This window comes from Giraffa tippelskirchi, chromosome 2 (assembly GCF_054371585.1).
Source record: "Giraffa tippelskirchi isolate mGirTip1 chromosome 2, T2T-mGirTip1v1.2.pri, whole genome shotgun sequence".
NCBI classification, from domain to species: domain Eukaryota; kingdom Metazoa; phylum Chordata; class Mammalia; order Artiodactyla; family Giraffidae; genus Giraffa; species Giraffa tippelskirchi.
Genome location: NC_137276.1, coordinates 15,482,132 through 15,504,386, shown reverse-complemented (window position 1 = coordinate 15,504,386; position 22,255 = coordinate 15,482,132). Strand labels below are relative to the sequence as shown.

At 39.1% G+C, this 22,255-nt stretch overlaps 1 protein-coding gene across 7 annotated transcripts in view; it reads left to right on the top strand.

Annotated features, from left to right (window-relative positions):
• The window catches only part of ATRNL1 (attractin like 1), a 738,261-nt gene that overhangs the window by 595,152 nt on the left and 120,854 nt on the right, over positions 1-22,255 (top strand). For all 7 annotated transcript variants that reach the window (XM_081573518.1, XM_081573521.1, XM_081573515.1 and 4 more), the window contains one exon: positions 20,888-21,002. In XM_081573518.1, the coding sequence (XP_081429644.1) occupies positions 20,888-21,002 (115 nt within the window). The remainder of the gene's footprint in view (positions 1-20,887; positions 21,003-22,255) is intronic.

Sequence of the window (22,255 nt, the reverse complement as noted above, 5' to 3'; positions counted from 1 at the left end):
GGCACAATATTTCATTTTAGTGACTTTTTCTTTTTAATATTTTCAGGACACGTAAGAAAGGAGAAAAAAAGGAAATTGAAATAGCAAACTAAAAATTTATAGTGTTTAATTATAATAAGCAGGCAAGTTAAAGATATCTCAAATTAAGGAGAAAAAAAGGGCGAAATAATTATATAACCCTTTATTGAATGTTATACAATATATCAAGTACTTTACATACGTTATCTGATTTACTCATTACAAAGCCCATTCTGAAAGGGCTTTTTCCCCTTTTTGCAGTTGAGGAGACTTAGGCCTAGAAATAATAGTCTTGCTGCCTAAAGTGACATACTCTGTAAGTGGTAGAGCCAGGATTCAAACTCAGTTTTGCTTTTCATAGCACAGTGGGCTGAATGTAGGACCTGCCTATAAGAGGCTCCTCACAGTCTGTTGTCATACCAGAGCCACATATAAGCTCCTAGGATGGTTCATCATAAATTAGAAAATTTAAGCTAAGCTATAAGTTGTTCTTATAGTAAAAATGCATGGTGTGTTTAACCGACTATTTAAGAATAGCAAAACAAATAACAATAGCTAACATTTATTGAACACTTGGCTTATGCCAGGCAATATCCTGAGTGGGCTTTGAAAGTGTCAACTTATTTTATCCTCACAACAATCAGATGAAGTAGTATTGTAATTATTGCTGTTTTACAGATGAGGAAACTGAGCCCAGATAATTAAGAAATGTGTCCAGGTTCACATAGTAAGTGGTAAAATTAAGAACTGAATCCAGGTAGTATTGTATCAGAAGCTATATTTGTAACCTCCATCCTATATTAACTGCATACTTACTTTTGCTTCTTTAATTTCATTTCTTTGAATTTCTTTTAAAAAAAAGTATTTTCTTTGAAAACTGTAATGGCAAGGTCTCCCTAATAAGCAACAGTAACCTGCCCTTCAGCAGTTGTAGTTAATATCTGGGTGCTTTCAATGAGGCCTCCCTGATAGCTCAGTTGGTAAAGAAACTGCCTGCAATGCAGGAGACCATGGTTCGATTCCTAGGTCGGGAAGATCCACTAGAAAAGGGATAGGCTGCCCACTGCAGTATTCTTGGGTTTCCTTTGTGGCTCAGCTGGTAAAGAATCCGCCTGCAATGTGGAAGACCTGGGTTCAATCCCTGGGTTGGGAAGATCCCCTGGACAAGGGAAAGGCTGCTCACTCTAGTATTCTGGCCTGGCCTGGAGAATTCAGTGGACTGTATAGTCCATGGGATTGCAAAGAGTTGGACACAACTGAGCCACTTGTACTTGCACTTTCTCGTTCTCAGTGAGGCATGCTAGGGAGCAAATATATCTCATGGAGTGATTCCCCACAGCTGTGCCCTGCCCAGTCTCTGGGGCTCTTCACTCTTACACTGAAGTGGACTTGCCTGTAACTAACCATTTTTCTACCTAGAGTTAAAACATTTGCTATTGGGCTTCCCTGGTAGCTCAGCTGGCAAAGAATCAGCCTGCAATGCAGGAGACCCCGGGTTGATTACTGGGTCAGGAAGATCCCCTGGAGAAGGGATAAGCTACCCACTCCGGTATTCTTGCCTGGAGAATTCCGTGGACAGAGGGGCCTGGCAGGTCACAAAGAGTAGGACACAACTGAGGGGCTTTCACTTTCACTTTCATACTCCCGGGAGCCAGCTCTCTGTCACGTCCCTCCATTCCTACATCTTTGGTCCGCCCCAAGAGCTTGCTCCCCCAGGAGGTCTGTTGAGTCTGTGAATATGTGCTGTTGCGTATCTTATATCGTCATCCATGAGAAACACAAAATTCCTTTTTTAAATCCTTTTATTTATTGTATTTTAAATTGTATTTGCATTGTCATTTATTGTATTTTAAATGACAGATTATAAACCTTCTTATCCCTTGAGCCATATTTTAGATTCTTCTGTGAAGGGGAAGATCCTACCTGTCTTGTTCAGTGTTCTATGCCTAATAACGTGGAACAGTCCTACTCCAAGTGTGTGTTTAAAAAGTACCTGTAAGAAGAATGAATTGCTTTTGCTCAATATTTACATCTCAAAGAGCACTATCATGCCTTTGAAAGTTCTTGTCATTCCTGTTTAAGTCTCTGTTGTTCAGAACCAGACCAGAATATCAGCTTCTTTATTCTTAGCCTGAGAAATGTAACTGTCATCAGTTAAATTAGGTCATATGATCAGTTTCTCCTTGCATTGAACAGAAAGAGACTGCCAGGAGATATGGAGCTAGTGTTAGGTTTGAAATTGGTATTAAGAAAGCATCATCCTCGTTATTTCTCTAGCTGGATGTCTGCATTGTAGTCCTACAGTTTTGTGACCTGATACCTCACGCTAGTACCTTCTGTTCATCCTCAAGTTTATGTAGTCTACCTTGGTGTGTATCATCTTGCCTTACTACGATAGGAGCTAACCTTTATCTTAAAGATACTGATGGAAGCATTCTCCCCAAAGGATTTAGTTTGTTTACAGAAATATTTTTTTAACAACCAAGGATGACTTACATATGCTCTGGGTTCAAAAATTTTTAAATCTTGCTACTGTGTATATTAGTATTTAGCACAATGTCCAGTAATTGCTTTTTATTCCCACTTACTCCCTCTGCCTTAGGGAGTGCTCAATAAATAATAAGGACTCAGTGAATAATAGTTGCCATTATTATTAGAGAAAAGCCATATAAATTTGCAGTTTACCAGAATATAACTTAGCAGCTCAAAAAGAAGAAATCGGTATCTTCTCTGCCATTCCTTTTGATGACTTATAAAATTTCAGCGATATTGATTAATTATCTCATCTTCCACTGTGCCTGCATGCAAAATAAGGATGACTTCTTTCTCTGGAAGCTTCATGACTTCGCAAAAACTAAGATGCGTTGAGTCATTTGCAGAATAAATGTGAAGGGTAAGCCATGCTTACTCAGTTCTTTAGACTATTGACCTAGCCATAGACCTAGCGCTGAGATCATAATTTTTGCCTTTTCTTGAAGAGAAAAATAACTATCAGAGTTGCTGGCCAAGGTAGGAAAATTAAAGAGGGAAATCATGGCTCTGAAGAATGAGCATCCTTATGGGAACATTAGTGATGGCAGTAATAAAGCAGCTCTACCCCAGAAGAAGCAAAAGTGTGCATGTCCAATAATCTTATCTGTGCCATAATGTATCGTATATGGGTCTGGCCAGAGTCACTTTCTGAGCTAACAAGGCCATTTTTTTATTTGAAGTATGAATACAGTGTTGGGGCTGGGATACACTTCAGGACTGAGCCTCCTGTTTTCACAACTCACAGCTGAGTCGCCCTCTGCTGAAACAAGCTGCCTCACCCAACATTAGGCCACCTCCCTGGGGACAATCTACATCCATTAGGAGGTTCAGAGGCTTGGCCTCTTGCCTTGATTTGATACAGCTCTAAAGGACCACCCCTCTGTTGCAGAGAGGCCTCTGTTGCAAATACATCACAGATGAGCCTTTCCTTCTGCCCATTTCTGCCTCCATCATCCCACACAGATGTTGTTCCTGAGGGTTCTTTCCAGTAAACTTCATGCACACAACTCTTGGAGTCTCAGAATCTGTTTCCTAGGAAACCTTGACATACAACATATACTCTGTCTACATTCCAAAGAACAATTATTATGACTATTTCCAATTTTATGAATGTCATCAATTTTATGATGATCACAAAACTCCCTAGAGAATTTTCCCATTGACATTTTCCATACCATGTGATATGTACCTTATTCCTCAAATGAAAGTAGCTTAAATGACCTCAAAATAGAGGAAATGCCCTAAGGGATCAGTATTTGTCATAGTTCCAATGTTATACCCCATAATCACTTCCAAAACAAAGGAGAAAGGTAGAAACCCATCACTAGCCTCTGACCGTCCAGTCAGAGTTCAGATTGTGACTGCAGAGATTATATTTGTTCCCTGGAGCCGCCATAAGAAATTACCAGAAACATGGTGACTTCAGACAACAGGAATGTTTCCTCTCATGGCTGTGGAGGCCAGAAGTCTGCATTTAAGCTTTTGAAAGGGTTGATTCCTTAAGGAGGTCCTGAGGGAGAATTTGTTCCGTGCCTTTCTCCTAGTTTTTTGGTGGTTACTGACAAGCCTTGGCATTTCTTGGCTTGTAGATACATCACCCCAATCTCTGCCCCTGGATCCACATGGCATTTTCTTCTCTATGTAGCCTCTGTATGGCCTCTTCTTTTTTTTATAAGGACACCAGGTCCATCCTAATCCAGCATGACTTCGTCTTAACTCACTACATGTACAAAGGCCCTAGTTCCAAATAAAGTCACATTCTGTGGCTTCCCAGGTGGCTCGGTGGTAAAGAACCCACCTGCCAAGGCAGGTTACACAAGAGGCACAAGTTCAATCCCTGGGTTGGGAAGATCTCCTACAATAGGAAATGACAAACCATCCCCGTATTCTTGCCGGGAAAATCCCATGGACAGAGGAGCCTGGTGGGCTACATTCCATTCCATGGGGTCGCAAAGAGTCAGATCCGACTGAGTGCGCGCGCGCGCACACACACACACACACACACACACACACACACACACACACACACACACACACACACACACTCTCTCTCTCTCTCTCTCTCTCTCTCTCTCTCTCTCTCTCTCTCTCTCTCTCTCTCTCTCTCTCTCTCTCTCTCTCCCTCTCTCTCTCTCTCTCTCCCTCTCTCTCTCTCTCTCTCTCTCTCTCTCTCTCTCTCTCTCTCTCTCTCTCTCTCTCCTCTCTCTCTCTCTCTCTCTCCTCTCTCTCTCTCTCTCTCTCTCTCTCTCTCTCTCTCTCTCTCTCTCTCCCTCTCTCTCTCTCTCTCTCCCTCTCTCTCTCTCTCTCTCTCTCTCTCTCTCTCTCTCTCTCTCTCTCTCTCTCTCTCTCTCTCTCTCTCAGGTTCCTGGCAGGCATGAACTTTGAGAGAGGATCCTCTTCAGGCCACTACAAAGACCAGGTGAGGATGGAGACAAGGTTTGCCCCTCTGTTGGTACCCTTATTTGTGCTGTGAGTACTTTAATTAGCCTGCTCGTCATTTTGAAGAAAATACAGTGAGACATTTGTGTGCAGTGGGCCACACCCAGTGACAGAAGGCTTCTCAAAGGCTTAATCAATTAGATAATTAGAAAGACCAAGAGGGAATTGGTAAAGCAGCAGGAGTAAAGCTAGAGGAAGGATCATTACACAGATTCTGACCATTAACTTTTAGTTATACTGAGAAAGGAGCTTGGGGGGTGGGGGGATAGTTTTGGAGAGAGATTTTCTTCACTTTTACATACTTCATTTTCCAAGCAAGCTCTGATGAGGTTGTTGAGTTCACACAATCAAATCATTACAGGAAAAAGCCAAAAAGAATGTGGATATATTTCATATGGTCCCACAAGGAGTCCATATATCTCAGGTCATAGATGGAGCCCCAGGCCTATCCTGTGAGTTTCAGAGAGCCCGGGAATGACCAAGATGCCTGCAGGAGGACCCCATGGTCCTGCTAAAAGCATCTTCTGCCTATTATCCACTTTCCTCTCATTTTTCCCTTCAGCCCTCTTGATTATAAAATTAAGAAAGTTTTAATCCAGTTAATAATGGTGGGTAAAGAAGTTTCCCAGGCTACACAGACATATAAAAGCACACTTAGGGATCATTTCTACATATATCCATTGTAAGATAGTTTTCTTTTCGCTGTTTAAGAAAGGTTGCAGGAAATCTTTATCTTTTGTGTGTTCTTTTTCTCTCTGAACTTTTCACCACTTGCCTCAATGAATTATCATCTTCTCTAAAAAAACTTGGAGCTTGGTTCCACCTGTAATGCACAGATACCTACAACACTGGTCCCATACTTGGAACCAAGTTTGAGCCAATGAAAGTCTCAGGAGGGAAAGATAAAAAAAAAAGATCTGGATACTAAACCTCCCTTACTGTCCTACTGGGGCTTCCCAGGTGCCCCAGTGGTAAAGAATCTGGCTGCCAATGCAGGAGATGCAAGAGATGTGGGTTTGATCCTGAGTCAGGAAGATCCCCTGGAGGAGAAAATGGCAACCCAATCCAGGATTCTTGCCTGGAGAATCCCATCGACAGAGGAGCCTGGTGGGCTGTGGTCCACAGGGTGGCAAAGAGTCGGGCATGACTGAAACAACCTAGCATGAATGCACACACTGCCTGCCATGTATCACTGAAACAGAGGGGAAGGGAAGGATTAAGGTGGAACCAGATAAAAATGGCAGATATTCGATTGGTTTTGATGAACCAAAGTTACATCTCAAGTGATTTGACTTAATATAAAAATTTAAACATCTAGTCTTTTGTTGGGCACTGTGCTAAAAACCCTTATTCATATATTATCTTTTATAATCCTCAAAGTAACCTTACAGGATAGATGTTTATAAATTCTAAGTTCTGTTAACGAAGCAGGGGCAAAGTTAAATAAATTGCCCAAGGTCCCATAAGATTTGGATTCAAGTCTGTTTCATGTTTGGTAGTCATTTGGACCTGAAGAAATCCTTCAAGACTTTATGATAAGATTATTCCCAAACACTATTGTCAAAATTCTCAAAATTAGAAAAACTACTGTTGCCCACAAACTTCAAGTGACATACAAGGATTTTTACAAACTGTCAAGATATCTGTGATCTTTGGGATTGGCAATGTAGTCAGTGCTTTTGAAAGGTGCTGACAGGTCCCAGCACACAGATAGCAGCAGGCAGAAAGATGTTGGAGAGGGTGAGAAAACCCCTTGAGAAGAAGATCACTTTAATTTTCACATTATTGATGGGTTTTATAGAAAAGTGGCCATGTTACTCACTGGCAGCTGTGCAGTCTTTAGGTTGCCTTTATATTAATATAAGGGGACAAATAAACAGCAAGCTCTGCATTAGTAGCTTCTTAGAAAGAAAAGAAATTCCTAGGGCTATGGCTGTAATGTGCATGTGTGCGTATGTGCTAAGTCACTTCAGTCGTGTCCTACTCTTTACGACCCTATGGACTGTAGCCTACCAGGCTCCTCTGTCCATGAGATTCTCCAGCCAAGAACACGGGAGTGTCTTGCCATGCCCTCCTCCAGGGGATCTTCCCGACCCAGGGATTGAACCCACGTCTCTTATGTCTCCTGCATTGGCAGGCATGTTCTTTAGCACAAGTGTCACTTGGGAAGCCCTATAATGTACATATTCAAATGATTTTCATTTCAAATGCACAACATTGATTTAATATTTTTATAAATTATATTCCATTTAAAGTTATTATAAAATGGTGACTGTATTTCCCTGTGCTGTACAGTATGTCCTTGTCTGACTTATCTCACTAAGCCTAATATCTTCTACATCTATCCATGTTGTTGCAAATGGCAGAATTTATTCCTTTTTATGGCTAAGTAATATTCCATTGTTGTCTATGTATATGTATATATGTACATATTATATAAATATCACATTTTCTTTATCTCTTCATCTGTCGGTGGATACTTAGGTTGCTTCCATATGTTGGCTATTGTAAATTATACTGCTGTGAACATTGGGGTACATGTATCTTTTCAGTGCAGTGTTTTTGCCTTCTTCATATATTCCCAACAGTGGAATTGCTGGGGACTTCCCTGGTAGCTCAGCTGGTAAAGAATTGCTGGATCATATAGTAGTTTTATTTTTAGCTTTTTGAGCAATCTTCATACTGTTTTGCATAGTGGCTGCACCAATTTACAATTCTGCTAACAGTGTACTGTGGTTCCCTTTTGCCACATTCTTGCCAATATTTGTTATCTGTAGACTTTCTGATGATAGCTATTTTGACAGGTGTGAAGTGATATCTCATTGTGGCTTTGATTTGCATTTCTCTGATGTTTAGCACTGAGCATTTTTTTTATATGCCTACTGGCCATCTGTATATCTTCTTTGAAAAAAATTCTATTCAGGTCTTCCTGTTCATTTTTTAATAAGATTGTTTTTATATTGAGTTGTATGAGATATTTATATATTTTGGACATTAACCCAATTTGTTTATTGTTTAGGTGCTAAGTCCTGTCCAGCTGTTTGCGACCCCATGGAATACAGCACACCAGGCTTCCCTGTACTTCACTATCCCCTGGAGTTTGCTCAAACTCATGTTCATTGAGCCAGTAATGCCATCCAACCATCTCATCCTCTGTCAGCCCCTTCTCGTCCTACTCTGTCTTTCCCAGCATCAGGGTATTTTCCAATGAGTCGGCTCTTCGTATCCGTTGGCCAAAGTATTGGAGCTTCAGCATCACTGGTCATCATTTGCAAATATTTTCTCCCATTCAGTAGATTGTCTTTTCAGTGGGTTTCCTTTGCTGTGCAAAAGCTTTTAGGTTTAATTAGGTTTCATTTGTTTACTTTTCCTTTAGGAGACAGATTCAAAAAAATACTGCTGTGATTTATGTCAAAGAGTGTTCTACCTATCCTCTTTCAGGAGATTTGTGGTTTGGGGCCTTCAATTCATTTAACGTACATATTCATACATATATTTGCAACTCTATGTATACTCAGTATATTATGGAAATTTATACTCATAATAGTGACCATGGGACATGGAGATAATGTTAAATTCCCTATAGTATATTATAGTCTGGTTGAGAAGCAGAGAAATGGATATTTGTTTTAAGAGACTTCACCCTTACTAAGAAAAAAAAATACCCTAAAATAGCAAAGTCTTTAGAGGGCTGATGTCCAACTTTTTGGAAAAAAATCTGTCATCCAGAATGACTCATTCCCTTAGAGATTTAGGTAGGTTTTGCTGTATTTTAATTACATACATGTTTTCATAACCAGTCAGGTAAGATCTTTCATTCAGAATTTTGTCCATGCTTTCATTAATTATAGTATGCTGTGATTGGTGTAATAATCATACCAGAAATTCATTTATTATGCTGGATCTATTAACATTTGATTCCTCATTAAGAATATTGCCGTGTCTGCACTTTTACTTTTTCTGCTGACGGCTAGTTTTCGCAGAGCTTCTTGATTTAGTCTTATGATTGAAGTTTCAGAAATAAATGTTTTAATGTTCACATGGTATCACAGATGCGAACAATAGTTTAATTAATTGATATCACAGATGTGAACAATAGTTTAATTAAAAAAAGCATTATGAGTTCCTGAGAAAGAAAAGTTTGTGGGTGTCCACTGGGGACGATTTGCAGCAGGTCTTGGTGAAGCTGCACAGAGGCCCACTGGGTTCCGCTCTCGTCCGTTTCCATCTGAGCATCTAGGTATAACTTTGTAAGCAGCTGTTGACAATCTCAGTCTTGACCAGGAAGGATGTGAAGGGGCTGATGAGAGTCCTGTTTCACAGAGGACCCAGGTTTCCTCTCTGACCTTCTCTTGTCCTGGTCTACTCAGTGCTTCTGAGGCTGGACCCACGATGAACTTCTGGTAATTTCCCAAACAAATTACATGCCTTTATGCCTCTGCATTCATGCTTTTCCTTCTATCAGAATGCTCCGTCCTTCATAGTCATCCTCTGCAAGGTCAAGTCCTTCCCCAGAGAATTACTCAAATCCTCCTCCTCCCTCCACTCCTACCCCCATAACTCTGTGAATGCATTTAGCTCTAACATAGTCTTGGATGCCTCCAGTCCCATTGTCTGGAAGAAAGCTTTACCAGGGCAGGCACCATGCCTGTGTCATGCTATACCCCCATGTGCCGGCAGGGGACCTAACACATTTACCTTTTTTTTTTTTTTTTTCCTTTTCTTTTCCTCACTGTGAAGCTTATGGGCTCCTAGCTCCCTGACCAGGGATTGAACCCTGGCCCCTGCATTGGGAGTGCAGAGTCTTAACCACTGGACTACTAGGGAAGTCCCACACACTTCCCTTTTACATTGAACTGATCTATCAGCTGCATGACCAAGGTCACATCTTGCATTTATGACATAATGTGTTTTGGAAAGGATCAAAACACACAGAGGATAATACCAAGATCTTGATTTTCTAAGTTCCTGCTGATTTATATCTATCTACTATAGACTAAGCTTCTCTTTATAACTTTTTTGTCACAACTTTAAGAGATTTACCTTGTACTCAATTTGGAAAAGAAAAATCAAATACTCATTTACCCATAAAATATTTATTGAACACACAGTCTTAGGTGTGTTTACAGGACAAGTTTACTCTATGTAGCACATAATGCCCACAGTCAGATCTGAGTCCCCAGTAAAAGCAGAGAACTAAAATGAAAAAATGGGCAGGTACACAGAAACAGTGTTGATATGACACAGGTGGGAAATTTGGCACTGAGATCAGATTTTTCCCACCCTAGAAGCCCACACTAGAATTCTGTCTTGGAGGCTTAATGTCTTAATTAATTAATTTCAAGCCATTAACAGAACTTTTAAAAATATGGTATCTGCCTTTAGACAGCTTACTTTTGAGTTGAGCATATTCTTTAATGGGATGGAAAATAATAATAATAAAGCGAAATGGGAAGTGGGAAGAAAGGCATCATCATAATAATAGCTGACTTTTATCAAGTACTGTGAGATAACATGTGTATGTATGTAAGTCACTCAGTCATTCTGACTCTTTGCAACCCCATGGACTACAGCCCACCAGGCTCCTACATCCTTGGAATTCTCCAAGCAAGAGTACTGCAGTGGGCTGCCATTCCCTTCTCCAGTGTGTGTGTGTGTGTATGTGTGTGCTCAGTCGTTTCTGACTCTTTGCAACCCCATGGACTGTAACCCACCAGGCTCCTCTGTCCATGGGATTCTCCAGACAAGAATACTGGGGTGGGTTGCCATTTCCTCCTCCAGAGGATCTTCCCACATCAGTTATGTCTCCTGCATTGGCAGGTAGGTTCTTTACCACTGAGCCACCTGGGAAGCCCCATGAGGAAGGATAGTTAGCTCCATTTTATAGCTGAGAAACTTGAGGCACAGAAGTTCAGTGACTTGAACCCAGGCAGTGGTTGCTAATGGTTGTTCTCTTAACCACTACATTATACTTCCTCTCAATGGTTATAATAGGAAAAAATAACTTACTCCTAATTATTGAGATAGAGGAGAGTGAGGAGGTGCCGGAATGGCCTGAAATGATCCGGGTGGCTTCTTGCAGATTGAGAGTTTTGAGCTGAATCGTGCACAAATAGTAGAGTTGGCAAGTGGTCTGGGTGGATGAAATGGCCTGAACAAGAGCACAGGGTGGGCTGAAGCAAGATGGGAAGCCAGCTGATTTGGCAGACACATTTGTCTCATACTTAGCAGTACTTTCTGAGGTCAGAAAGGATGGTCCCAGTTTTGAAATTAATACATGAAGTATAATGGTTAGGTCGATTTTTGCACAGAGCTATGGAGAAAAAAGTACAGGTTGTAAAAAATCTAATTATGGCAATTATTTAATAGATAATCTATTTCAAATTTTTGAAAAATACTACCAGGCATCAACTTTTAAAGATAATGTGTTCAAAATTACCCCCTATTAACATGCCTGTGTATTGACCAACGCAGGGGCAAAGCATGATTATATCATATCTCAAAAAGAGATAATATCTTCATTTGGGGGGACCTAAATACCTGTTGAAAAAACAAGTGGCAAAATAACTGCTGTCATAATCTAGCCTATTTGCTGCCCAAATCAGTGCCACACAATTAAAATAACAGTAAACCTCAGTTAAACTTTATATTTTACGATAGATATAAACCTTAAAATGTGTGTATATAAGTGTGTGTGTGCATATGTGTGTGTAGTGAGATTATGAACAAAGGTTGAACATAGAGACATTTTAGCAAAGGACAAAATATTTGGTACAATGTGAAAATTAAGCTTATGATAGGAATACCTTTGGAACTGCGTGAGCAGCATACTGATTCTGTGAATTATGTTTTATTCCTTCACCTATTCCCACATGCAATACCTTATTCTCTTTGAATTTTCGTCTAATGCAGTTTAACCCTGGTTTTGAAAGTGTCCATCAGCTTAATTTCTTTTATTAATATGAATTATTCTCCTAGCGAGTAAAGCTAGCTAGTGTGTTTTTCCCTTTATCATTTCATGCAAATGGTAAATAAGGAGAGAACATGATTTTTACTTTTGGTTTTCTCTCAAGTCTAAACAACAAAATCGGAGAATCTGTTTCTGAGATCTGGAATCTTGGCGTTTGTTGATCCTATAGAATCAACACAGTTGATCAGTTGTGAGCCAGATCATCAGGCTGACTTAATTCTATGTTCAGTAAATTAATTCTATTTTACTAATGTGACTAAAAACTAAATTTTATATCAATATAAATACTCATTAAACTGCAACTACCAACTTGTGCAAGCTGTTAAGAAAGACTCATTTTTATTTATAAATGGATTTGGATAAGAATATCATTAAAAGTGTTCTAATAGGGAAATGTTAGAGTGATTAATGTGCAGTTGTTTGCATTTTTAATATTTCACTCATATATCAGATTAGTATTTGTGCATACTGTCAGATTTTATTCTATCCTTGTCAAAACACTTATTACCGCTGACAGGTATAACATATCCACATTAATCCTTAATTCCTTGATTCAATTTTCTAATTGCTTTTCTGGCATGCGATGGTGGCCATTTAGTAATATATGATGTATTCATCATATGTATAATAATGTGCTTTAAAAATTAGATGTGTCATTTAAAGTACCTGAACAGGAAAAAGTATTACTAAAGATTGGAAATTTCAAATTTCACTGTACTTAGAGTAAGTGTTAGATTTTCTTATGTCACACATTCTGAAGGTTGTCCATAAATCATAGTCACAGAATGTTAAAGAGATCCTAAAATCATCCAGCCTACTTGTTCATTTTCCACTTGGGAAAATTGGACTCAGTAATATGCCCAGGATCACACAACTAGATACTGGCAGAACTGGTTCTAGAACTCAAGTGTTCTGAGCCCTGCTCAGAAATGGGGCAGATACACACATGTAATTTTTATGTGTGATATCTTAAGTTGATTCCTCCTATTAATAGTCAAGCTGAGAAAAGGAGAGACTTCTTGAGCTATATTTTTTAACAGTATCATACAGTGGTGAAGAGTCAAGATACTATAATTAAACAGACCGGGGTTCCAATCCTGAACCTGCCACTCTTATTGTCTGATTTCTCTGAATTTCAATTCATTCATTGGTATAAAATAGAAAATAAGAGAATAATCAAATATAGTGCTTAGCACAGCTCTTGGCTCCTAGTAAGTACTCAACAAATGTTAGCTAATATTCTTTTTCAGTTTTTTATTTTACCCCTTTAATATTTCATAATTTGCATAGAAACTGAGTCACGCCCACCAGTTATCTCACCGTGTGATGATTCCATGTATTCTTTCATTTACTAATTCACTTACCATGTGTAAAAATGCATTCCATTAGATGCTGTGTGTGGCTCAGTCACTCAGTCATATCCAACTCTTTGCAAGCCCATGGACTGTAGCCCGCCAGGCTCCTCTGTCCATGCGATTTCCCAGGCAAAAATACTGGAATGGGTGGCCATTTCCTACTCCAAGCAATCTTCCTGACCCAGGGATCTAACCTACATCTCCTGCATTGGCAGGTGGAGTCTTTACAACTGTGCCACTGGGAACCCTCCCCCCATGCCCCACTCCACCACCACTACCCCATTGGATATTTTAGGTAAGGCAAAAAAAATAGAGTCTCACTTGATGTCTGCCTTGGAAGAGCAGCAATCTAATAGAGATATACAACGTGTACATCAATACCTATACTTTTGCTAAAAGATTGGGAAAAAAATCTTATGATTGTTATAAGATTATAAATCTTATTTATCTTCTAAATCTTCTAAGATTGGGATCAATCTTTTACTATAAGATTGGGAAACAGCTATCCCCAAAAGGTAACACGGGCACTGTGCTTAGGCTTTTCAAAGAGGGGAAGTGAGTACAAGGTCAATAGACATGAATAAGAAATTGAACCTGCCCTCAAGGAGCTTGTTCCCGTGGGAAGACAGTACACTTGCCTAAGTGTCATTCGGAAAATGAAAAGGGCCATAACAGTTAAAGAACTAAGGAGGGAGAGGCTACATACCTCAGACCAGAGGAAACTTCATGCATGAGTTGTCTCTGAGGGACGTATGATTTTAGGAAAGTTAGACATCTATAGGAAGGATCTCCTGGACAGTAAGAATACTATGAATGAAGAAGGAACAGATTCTGAAAACTCCGTGCGCTAATATTAAAGAATAAGCACTTACATTGACTAAAACGTGGTGCTTGTGCAGAATAAAAGATGAAGCTTGGTGAGTGGGTAGACTCAAGAGCCTGGCAACCCTGAAGTGACATCTTGAATTCCATTTTACAAAGTGGTGACTCTCAGCCCATTTTAACACATAGACTTTTTTTTTTTTTTTTGGCAGCAAAATGTTTGAAGTTGAATGTTTTAAATAAATCTTGTACTTGCCAGTTCACTGTGGTGCCCATCACTTTTAACTGTCTCACTCTACACGTTAGGACAGTCTTCTTACCTGTTACAGGCAGTGTGCATAATAGTCAGGCATACAAGGTCAGAAGATAGACTGTATTTTTTCAAATCCTGGTTTGTTCACCTGTCAGGTCCGCAACCTTGGTTGTGTTACGTAAACCCTTTCAACTTCAGTGTCACCATTTATGAAATGGGAACAGCCCCTGCCTCTTGGGGTGGGATTAAACCCATGTAAACATTTGGCATAGCGTAAGGCATATTGTAAGCACTTAATAAATGTGGGCTGTTCCTTGAAGTAATTTGAGTTGGCAAGCCCTGCTTTGGCAGCATTGAAAGTTTTGGTTTTGTTTTCCATTTTATAATGAAGTATAGTTGATTTACAGTGTTTGAGATGTACAGTTCAGTGATTCGGTTATATAGGCGTGCGTGCTCAGTCATGTCTGACTCCTTGCCAACCGCATGTGCCAGGTTTCTCTGTCCATGGGATTTTCCAGGCAAGAATACTGGAGCGGGTAGCCACTTTCTACTCCATCAGTTACATATAGTTCTCTCAAATCCTCAGCTTCTGGGGTTAGTTTCCGGTGATGGTCTTCAGTGTGATTTCTATAAGTCACCCACTGCCTCCTTCACTCACTCTTTGAGAAGCAGACACTGGAGGAAGGAGCAAGCAGCCAGCTTTTGCCCGCTGAAGTCTTCTAAACACCCAGGGTTCTTGTAGCAGCAGTTTTCCAGGCCAGACCCCCGGGTTCACAAGGTGGTTTCTGTTTCAGAATGTGTTACTGGAAGTTTTAAGGACTGTAATCTTGAAAATCCTTATGATTTCAGAAGCTTCTCTGGTAACTTGCTGGTCTTTGATAGCTCAAAAATGGAAAGAGTTTTAGAATTGCTCCAAAAAAAAGCAAGAACTTCATATGAGTACAATAGTTTCAGAAATAACTGCTGTGAACAAAACAAGTCTTCTGTAAAAGCTCCGCGTGCTTAATAAACAAGGACTGCTAATTACATAACCATCAGCAATGTTTTCCAGCACGGTCTAACGCCTGGTTCTTTCGGTACAACAAATATGAAAATGCCAGAAGTAAATCACAGTTGCTGGGTGCTGTGGGCAAACAAACCTATGCCTTATCTCTTTCAAAAGCAGCCATGGAAAATGTATGATAAATTACACAGTTCAGTGAACATGTTATGTCATTGTGAAATGATTTGGATTCATGGCTGTGTATTTATTGCTAAACAACTGACAAACCTCAAGGTATAAGAAATATCATTCAGGGGGTTTGGCTATTTTCTGTTGCAAAACTCGAGTGCTATAAAGTGGTTTTCTTTTTTGTTTAAAATACTTTATTGAAAGTAATATTTGCCACAAAGTCTTTGGAATAATTTTTTAAATTATATGAATTCCTGCCAGAAGTGTCAAAGAGCTGTGCTCGTCACTAATATTTTAAACAAAATGAATAATTCATATTTTTGCTAATATCCTTTTATGAAAATTTTATAGCTAAAAATAGAGAAAGTTGTAAGCCAATTTGATTTTAAAATAGGGTTATAATCTCCTTTCATATAGCCTATCAATATAATGAAATTTCTGAATGTTTTCTGTGCAATAGCAGTAAAATTAAGAGTGAGAGAATTATTTTAAGGAAGATTCTACAGAAGTGGCCTCTATGCAAATAACTTCTTTCCCACGGTCAAGATATTTTATTACACTGTCTTTTATCTGTTGCGGACTCGCTGAAGTTTAAAGTATTAAATAATTAAGCCATTTTCTATTTGAAATTTACAGGGTTTTTTGTTTTGTTTTGTTTTGTTTTTTGCTAATTTTTCTCTCAGTTGGTGCTTTTGGCCTTGGCGTCTGATGTTTAAAACCTTTTCTTCTAGTGCTTAAAGCAGCAGAAATGTAGTCTGACAACACATAATATGCACAAGGCATATTGTAAGCACTTACTAAATGTTAGCTATTTATCAGCTGATGTACTCTCAAATTGTCTTGTTTTTATAAATCTTGTAAACCAAGAACCACTGTTTCTCAGCTAGTTGTTGTTTTGTGTGTGTGTGTGTGTGTGTGTGTGTTATAATTGTGAAATGGTTCATAGTTTTATAATCAAGTGTTTTAGCGTGGCTTTGGACATTTTGAGTAGTAGTGCTATTGAGTGCTTAGGGCTTCCCTGGTGGCTCAGGTGGTAAAGAATTCACCTGCAATGTGGGAGACCTGAATTCAATCCCTGGATCAGGAAGCTCCCCTGGAGGAGGGAATGACAACCCACTCCAGTATTCTTGCTTATGGAATTCCCTGGACAGAGCCTGGCAGGCTACACTCCATGAGGTCGCAGAGAGTCGGACATGACTGATTGATTAACACTTTCACTTTTTCACTTTCATTGAGTGCTTAAGAACAAGATAGCAAAGAAAACCTTGCCTGATGGTAGAAATGATGAATTATTTCTTAGGTATATTAAAAGGGACTTGAGTATTTCTAATATATCACCGTCATTTAAACATGAATTCATTCTATCCTCTCTTAGTATATTTTAACCAATTGACCTTTACATATACTTTGCATTTATTAAATTAGGATAAATTTCAGGAGCCTAGAAATATGGTTCAAAACATTCATAGTATTTTTCTGTTATTCTTGGAATATGACAAGCCTATTCTCTAAATATTTGCATCATTGAAGAATATCTATGTACTTATGCTGATTTTGGCTTAACATTTTCAAAAATAAGTCTGTTAAATTAAATGTAAGCTGTAAAGGGGAAAACCATAGACCATGTAACTTGATACAGGTGTTGCAACATGGCTTACAGCATTCTCTTGGAAGATTTTTATGCCCTTTTCTTCTATTACCATGGCCACTTTCACCTTTATATGGAAAATTCCCAAAATGTATCTGTATGAGGATAATTTTAAAACATGAGATTTATATCACTATAAAGGAGAAATCCTTTATAACCACATAAAACCGTTGTCACCAGAAATTTCAGTCTAAGTTTTACATGCAAAGGAACATATTTTATCTTTAATGCCTCGTTAAACTTTCTGGAACTGGCAGTATTCTAAAATATTCTAGGTGGATGAATACGTATGTCTGTATTTCTTCTGAGCAATTCGAATATCAGTTTAAAATAAAAGACTAAACAAGATATTTGTTCTAAAAACTAAAGCAGTGGTATTTTTTCTTACATTTAATTTTGCCTTTATGTATAAGATGTTACTTTGATAAGTCAACCATGTCTTACCTGCAGTTTTAAAGTGAAATAGCCAAGACTAAACAAATCATTTATTCTAAAAATTAAAGTAGTGATACTTTTTCTTCTATTTAATTTTGCCTTAATGTGTAGATATTTCTTTGATAAGTCAGGCATGTCCCACCTGCACTTTTTGAGGGAAATAGCCAAAATCAGCATTCCTCAGGTAAAATGGCCTTCCTGTTGTTTCAAAGGTACATTGTATTTAAACTTAAATTCTGTGTGTGCTTTTGTTCACATGTGTGTGCATGGATTGTATGTGTTCACACATGTGCACTTACACATGTGTTTATGTGTATGTGTGTGGGTGCATGAATTTTCCTACATTCATAATATGATAAACTGCATTGTGTTGCTAAGAACGTCGACTCAGGAGGCAGCCTACATGAGCTTAAATCTCAGCCTTGCTACTTTCTGGCTATGTAAATTTAAGCCAGTTTTTTTGATCTCTTGCTTCAGTGTTCTCATCTTATCCAGCTGTAAGATTAAGTAAATTAATATATAGAGAGCACTTCGAACACCTAATCCATAGTAAGTACTTAATAAAGTACTAGCATCACGTATAATCATTTTCATGTGTTCATTTATTTTATTTCTAAAGTTATAACATATTAAAAAGCAGAGACATCACTTTGCCAACAAAGGTCTGTCTAGTTAAGGCTATGGTTTTTCCAGTGGTCATGTATGGATGTGAGAGTTGGACTAGAAAGAAAGCTGAGCGCCAAAGAATTGATACTTTTGAACTTTGGTGTTGGAGAAGACTCTTGAGAGTCCCTTGGACTGCAAGGAGATCCAACCAGTCCATCCTAAAGGAAATCTTTCCTGAATATTCGTTGGAAGGACTGATGTTGAAGCTGAAACTCCAATACTTTGGCCACCTGATGCAAAGAACTGACTCATTTGAAAAGACCCTGATGCTGGGAAAGATTGAAGGCAGGAGGAGAAGGGGACAACAGAGGATGAGATGGTTGGATGGCATCACTCACTCAATGGACATGAGTTTGAGTAAACTCCGGGAGTTGGCGATGGACAGGGAGGCCTGGCATGCTGCGGTCCCTGGGGTCACAAAGAGTCGGACACGGCTGAGCGACTGAACTAACTGAACTGAAAGTTATATTATTTAATACAGATGCATTGGTGGGGACCTCCCTGGTGGTCTAGTGGTTTACAATCCACCTGCCAATGTAGGAGACATGAATTCCATCCCTGGTCCAGGAAGATTCCACTTACCTTGGGGCAATACTAAGCCAGTGCCCTGGAGCTGGTGCTCTGCAATGAGAAGCCACCACAATGAGAAGCCCTCACACTCCAACTAGAGAGTAGCCCCCACTGGCCACAACTAGAGGAAACCCATGAGCAGCAAGGAAGAGCCAGGGTAGCCCAAATTACAGTTAATTGATTAATGAAAAACATATATTTTGGGTGATTATTACATATGTATTTCACTGAAATGGTATTAAAGTTGTGTCTTGCGGTATGTCAATTATGTCTCAGTAAAACTGGGAAAACATTTTTAAAGATATAATATTTTGGATTGTGGTAATTTGATTAGATAAACTATTTTATCATTGGTGAGAAGAAGCAGTTGTGAAAAAGCAACAGAAGTTACACAACTTTGTGGCTCACAGACTACATATCAAATATTAAGTATATTGAAATACATTTATTTATTCAGATGTAAGCCTGTTGACATCTACAGTGTGCCAGGATTTAGTGTTAAATGGCACAAGGTACTGTGTGATCCAGCAACACAGGAGTTGAGAATTTACCCACAGGAGTTGAGAATTTGTGTCCATACAAAAGCTTGTTCACAGATATTTTTGGCAGCTTTATTCATCATTGCCAAAGTTTGGAAGCAATTAAGATTTCCTTCAACAGTTGAATTGATAGATAAAGTATAATACATCAAGACAATGGAATATTATGGGACACTAAACATTGAAAAGACACAGACAAACATTAAATGTGTATTTTTAAGTGAAATCAGTCAACGTGAAAGAGCTAAATACTGTATGATTTCAGCTATATGATATGACATTTTGGAAAAGGCATACCTATGGAGACAATAAAAAGATCAGTAATTTCCTGGAGTTGCAGGCAGAGCACAAAGGATTTTAAGGGCAGTTAAACTGCTCTAGGAGAAGGCAATGGCACCCCACTCCAGTACTCTTGCCTGGAAAATCCCATGGGTGGAGGAGCCTGGCAGGCTGCAGACCCATGGGGTCGCTAGGAGTTGGACATGACTGAGCGACTTCACTTTCACTTTTCCCTTTCATGCACTGGAGAAGGAAATGGCAACCCACTCCAGTATTCTTGCCTGGAGAATCCCAGGACGGCGGAGCCTGGTGGGCTGCCGTCTATGGGGTCGCACAGAGTTGGACACGACTGAAGCGACTTAACAGTAGCAGTAGCAGCAGTAAACTGCTCTATGGGCTTCCCTGGTGGCTCGGCAATAAAGAATCTGCCTGCAATGCAGGAGTCACAGGAGACACAGGTTTGATCCCTGGGTTGGGGAGATCCCCTAGAGGAGGGCATAGCACCCCACTCAAGCAAGTATTCTTACCTGATGAATTCCACGGACAGAGGAGCCTAACGGGCTACAGTCCATGGGATCACAAAGGGTCGGACAAGACTGAAGCGACTGAGCACACAAAACTGTTCTATATGATACTGTAGTGATGAATACATGTCATTATATGTCTGTCCAAGCCCATGGAAAACACGAAGAGTGAACTCTAATGTGAACTGTGGACTCTGTTTGATAGAGATGTGTCATTGTAGGTTCATCAGTTTTTACAAATGTGCTCCTCTAGTGGGGATGTTAATAATCAGGGAGGCTGTGCATGGGGGCAGTGGGTTTATGGAAAATATCTATAGCTTCCTCTTAATCTTCTGTAAACCTCATTTCTCTAAAAAATAAACTCTGTTAGAGAAAAAAAGATGAAAATAGAGCAAAGCAATGAGTACTTTTCAAAAATTGCAGAAACACATGCTAACATGTCCCAAGAAAAATGTTTTCTAAATGCAAATGACCACCACTACAAAAAAAAAAAAAAAAAAACTAGATCGTACTACAATAAAATACTCAACTGAACTATTAAACGTTGAAAGGTGGTGTCTCTTCAACTACTAGGAATGTACATTTTAGCTGCCTGAAGCATAAGAGAAAAGTAGAGTAACAGTATCATGTAAACAATGCAAATTTAGAATGGGTTTTCTTTTTCAGGGAGCACCCAAACCAATAGCCATTGAACCCTGTGCTGGGAACAGAGCTGCAGTTCTGACCGTGTTTCTTTGTCTACCACGAGGGCCATCAGGTGCCCCTCCCCCTGGGCAGTCAGGTAAGATGAATGAGGCACCATCAACAGTTAAGCAAAACATGTAGGTGGAACAGAAAAAATTAACAACACTACCGGATAACACAATAAAGATATTTGCAAGGTTCTAATTCAGAGAATGGTTAAATTTTTATTAGAATACAACTTCTATCCAAATATCTCGCTATCTGCCTTGCTATAAATTGAAATTTGCCAGTGTTTCTCTTAGAAATGCACGTTGAATATATGTGTGTGTTTGTATATAATATACACATGTACGTATGTATATGCACACACACTTCAATTAGTCATTGTAATTACAATGAGTACTTTCGCTAGCAGGGCAAGCAAGTTCTTGACCCTTTTGGGCAGCTATTTTTCTCCCAGTATGTGTGTCATATAGGTTGCCAAATTATAAATATGATTAGACGCTTGCTTCATAAATATGGAATCTAATAAAGGAACTTGCTTGCATGTTTGGAATGTTTGTGGCATCAGAGGGTAAGAGCTTGATGCATCCATCCTGGAACATTTAAGATATGTTCTTGCTGTCAGCACCAGCCAGGTGCGATTCATAGACCTGGGGACCCTCTCCTTTAGTTGAGCACAGCCAGCCTTTTCCTCTGATATTCGTTTTCCTGCATAAAAAGCATATTTTAAATTTGAAGTAACTCCATGTATCCTCTTCGAGATCTTCTCATTATTTTGACCATTGTCTATATTGTAAACATGCCCTATGTTGAGTATAACTTATTACTAAATCATAAAGTGTGTCTATTTCTCTCTTTGTACATATCCTCTTCTTTCTGATCACAATTTCTAATTGTTCTTTCTCCCAATTGTTTTCTCTAAACAACTCTTAGTGAAATGGATGATTTTTGAGGGTAAGGGTGATTTCAAATCTATCTTTCTCTTCAATTCCCCTTAAGGGTAAAATAGAGTGCAAGAGATGTGGGCAGGTTCTCAGTAATGGAAATTGATGATGAACTCATCTCCCTGCTTATTTTTCTTTCCTTAATTCCCTAGTTAGCTCTGACCTTGCTCCTTACTTTCTCAATTTGTGCCCAACAAGATACAAAAATGGAAGCTACCCTACTTTATAGCTTATAAATTTTAAGATATTCATGTAATAGAATTTTTTCCTTATGGCAACTGAGGATCTCCATCACCTCCAGACTTGTCAGTTATGGTACCTGATGATATCTTGTAGGAATTTCTACCCACAGTTCATTTGTAGATGTTTTTTATTCAATGAAATAAACCTTCTCATATGTTGA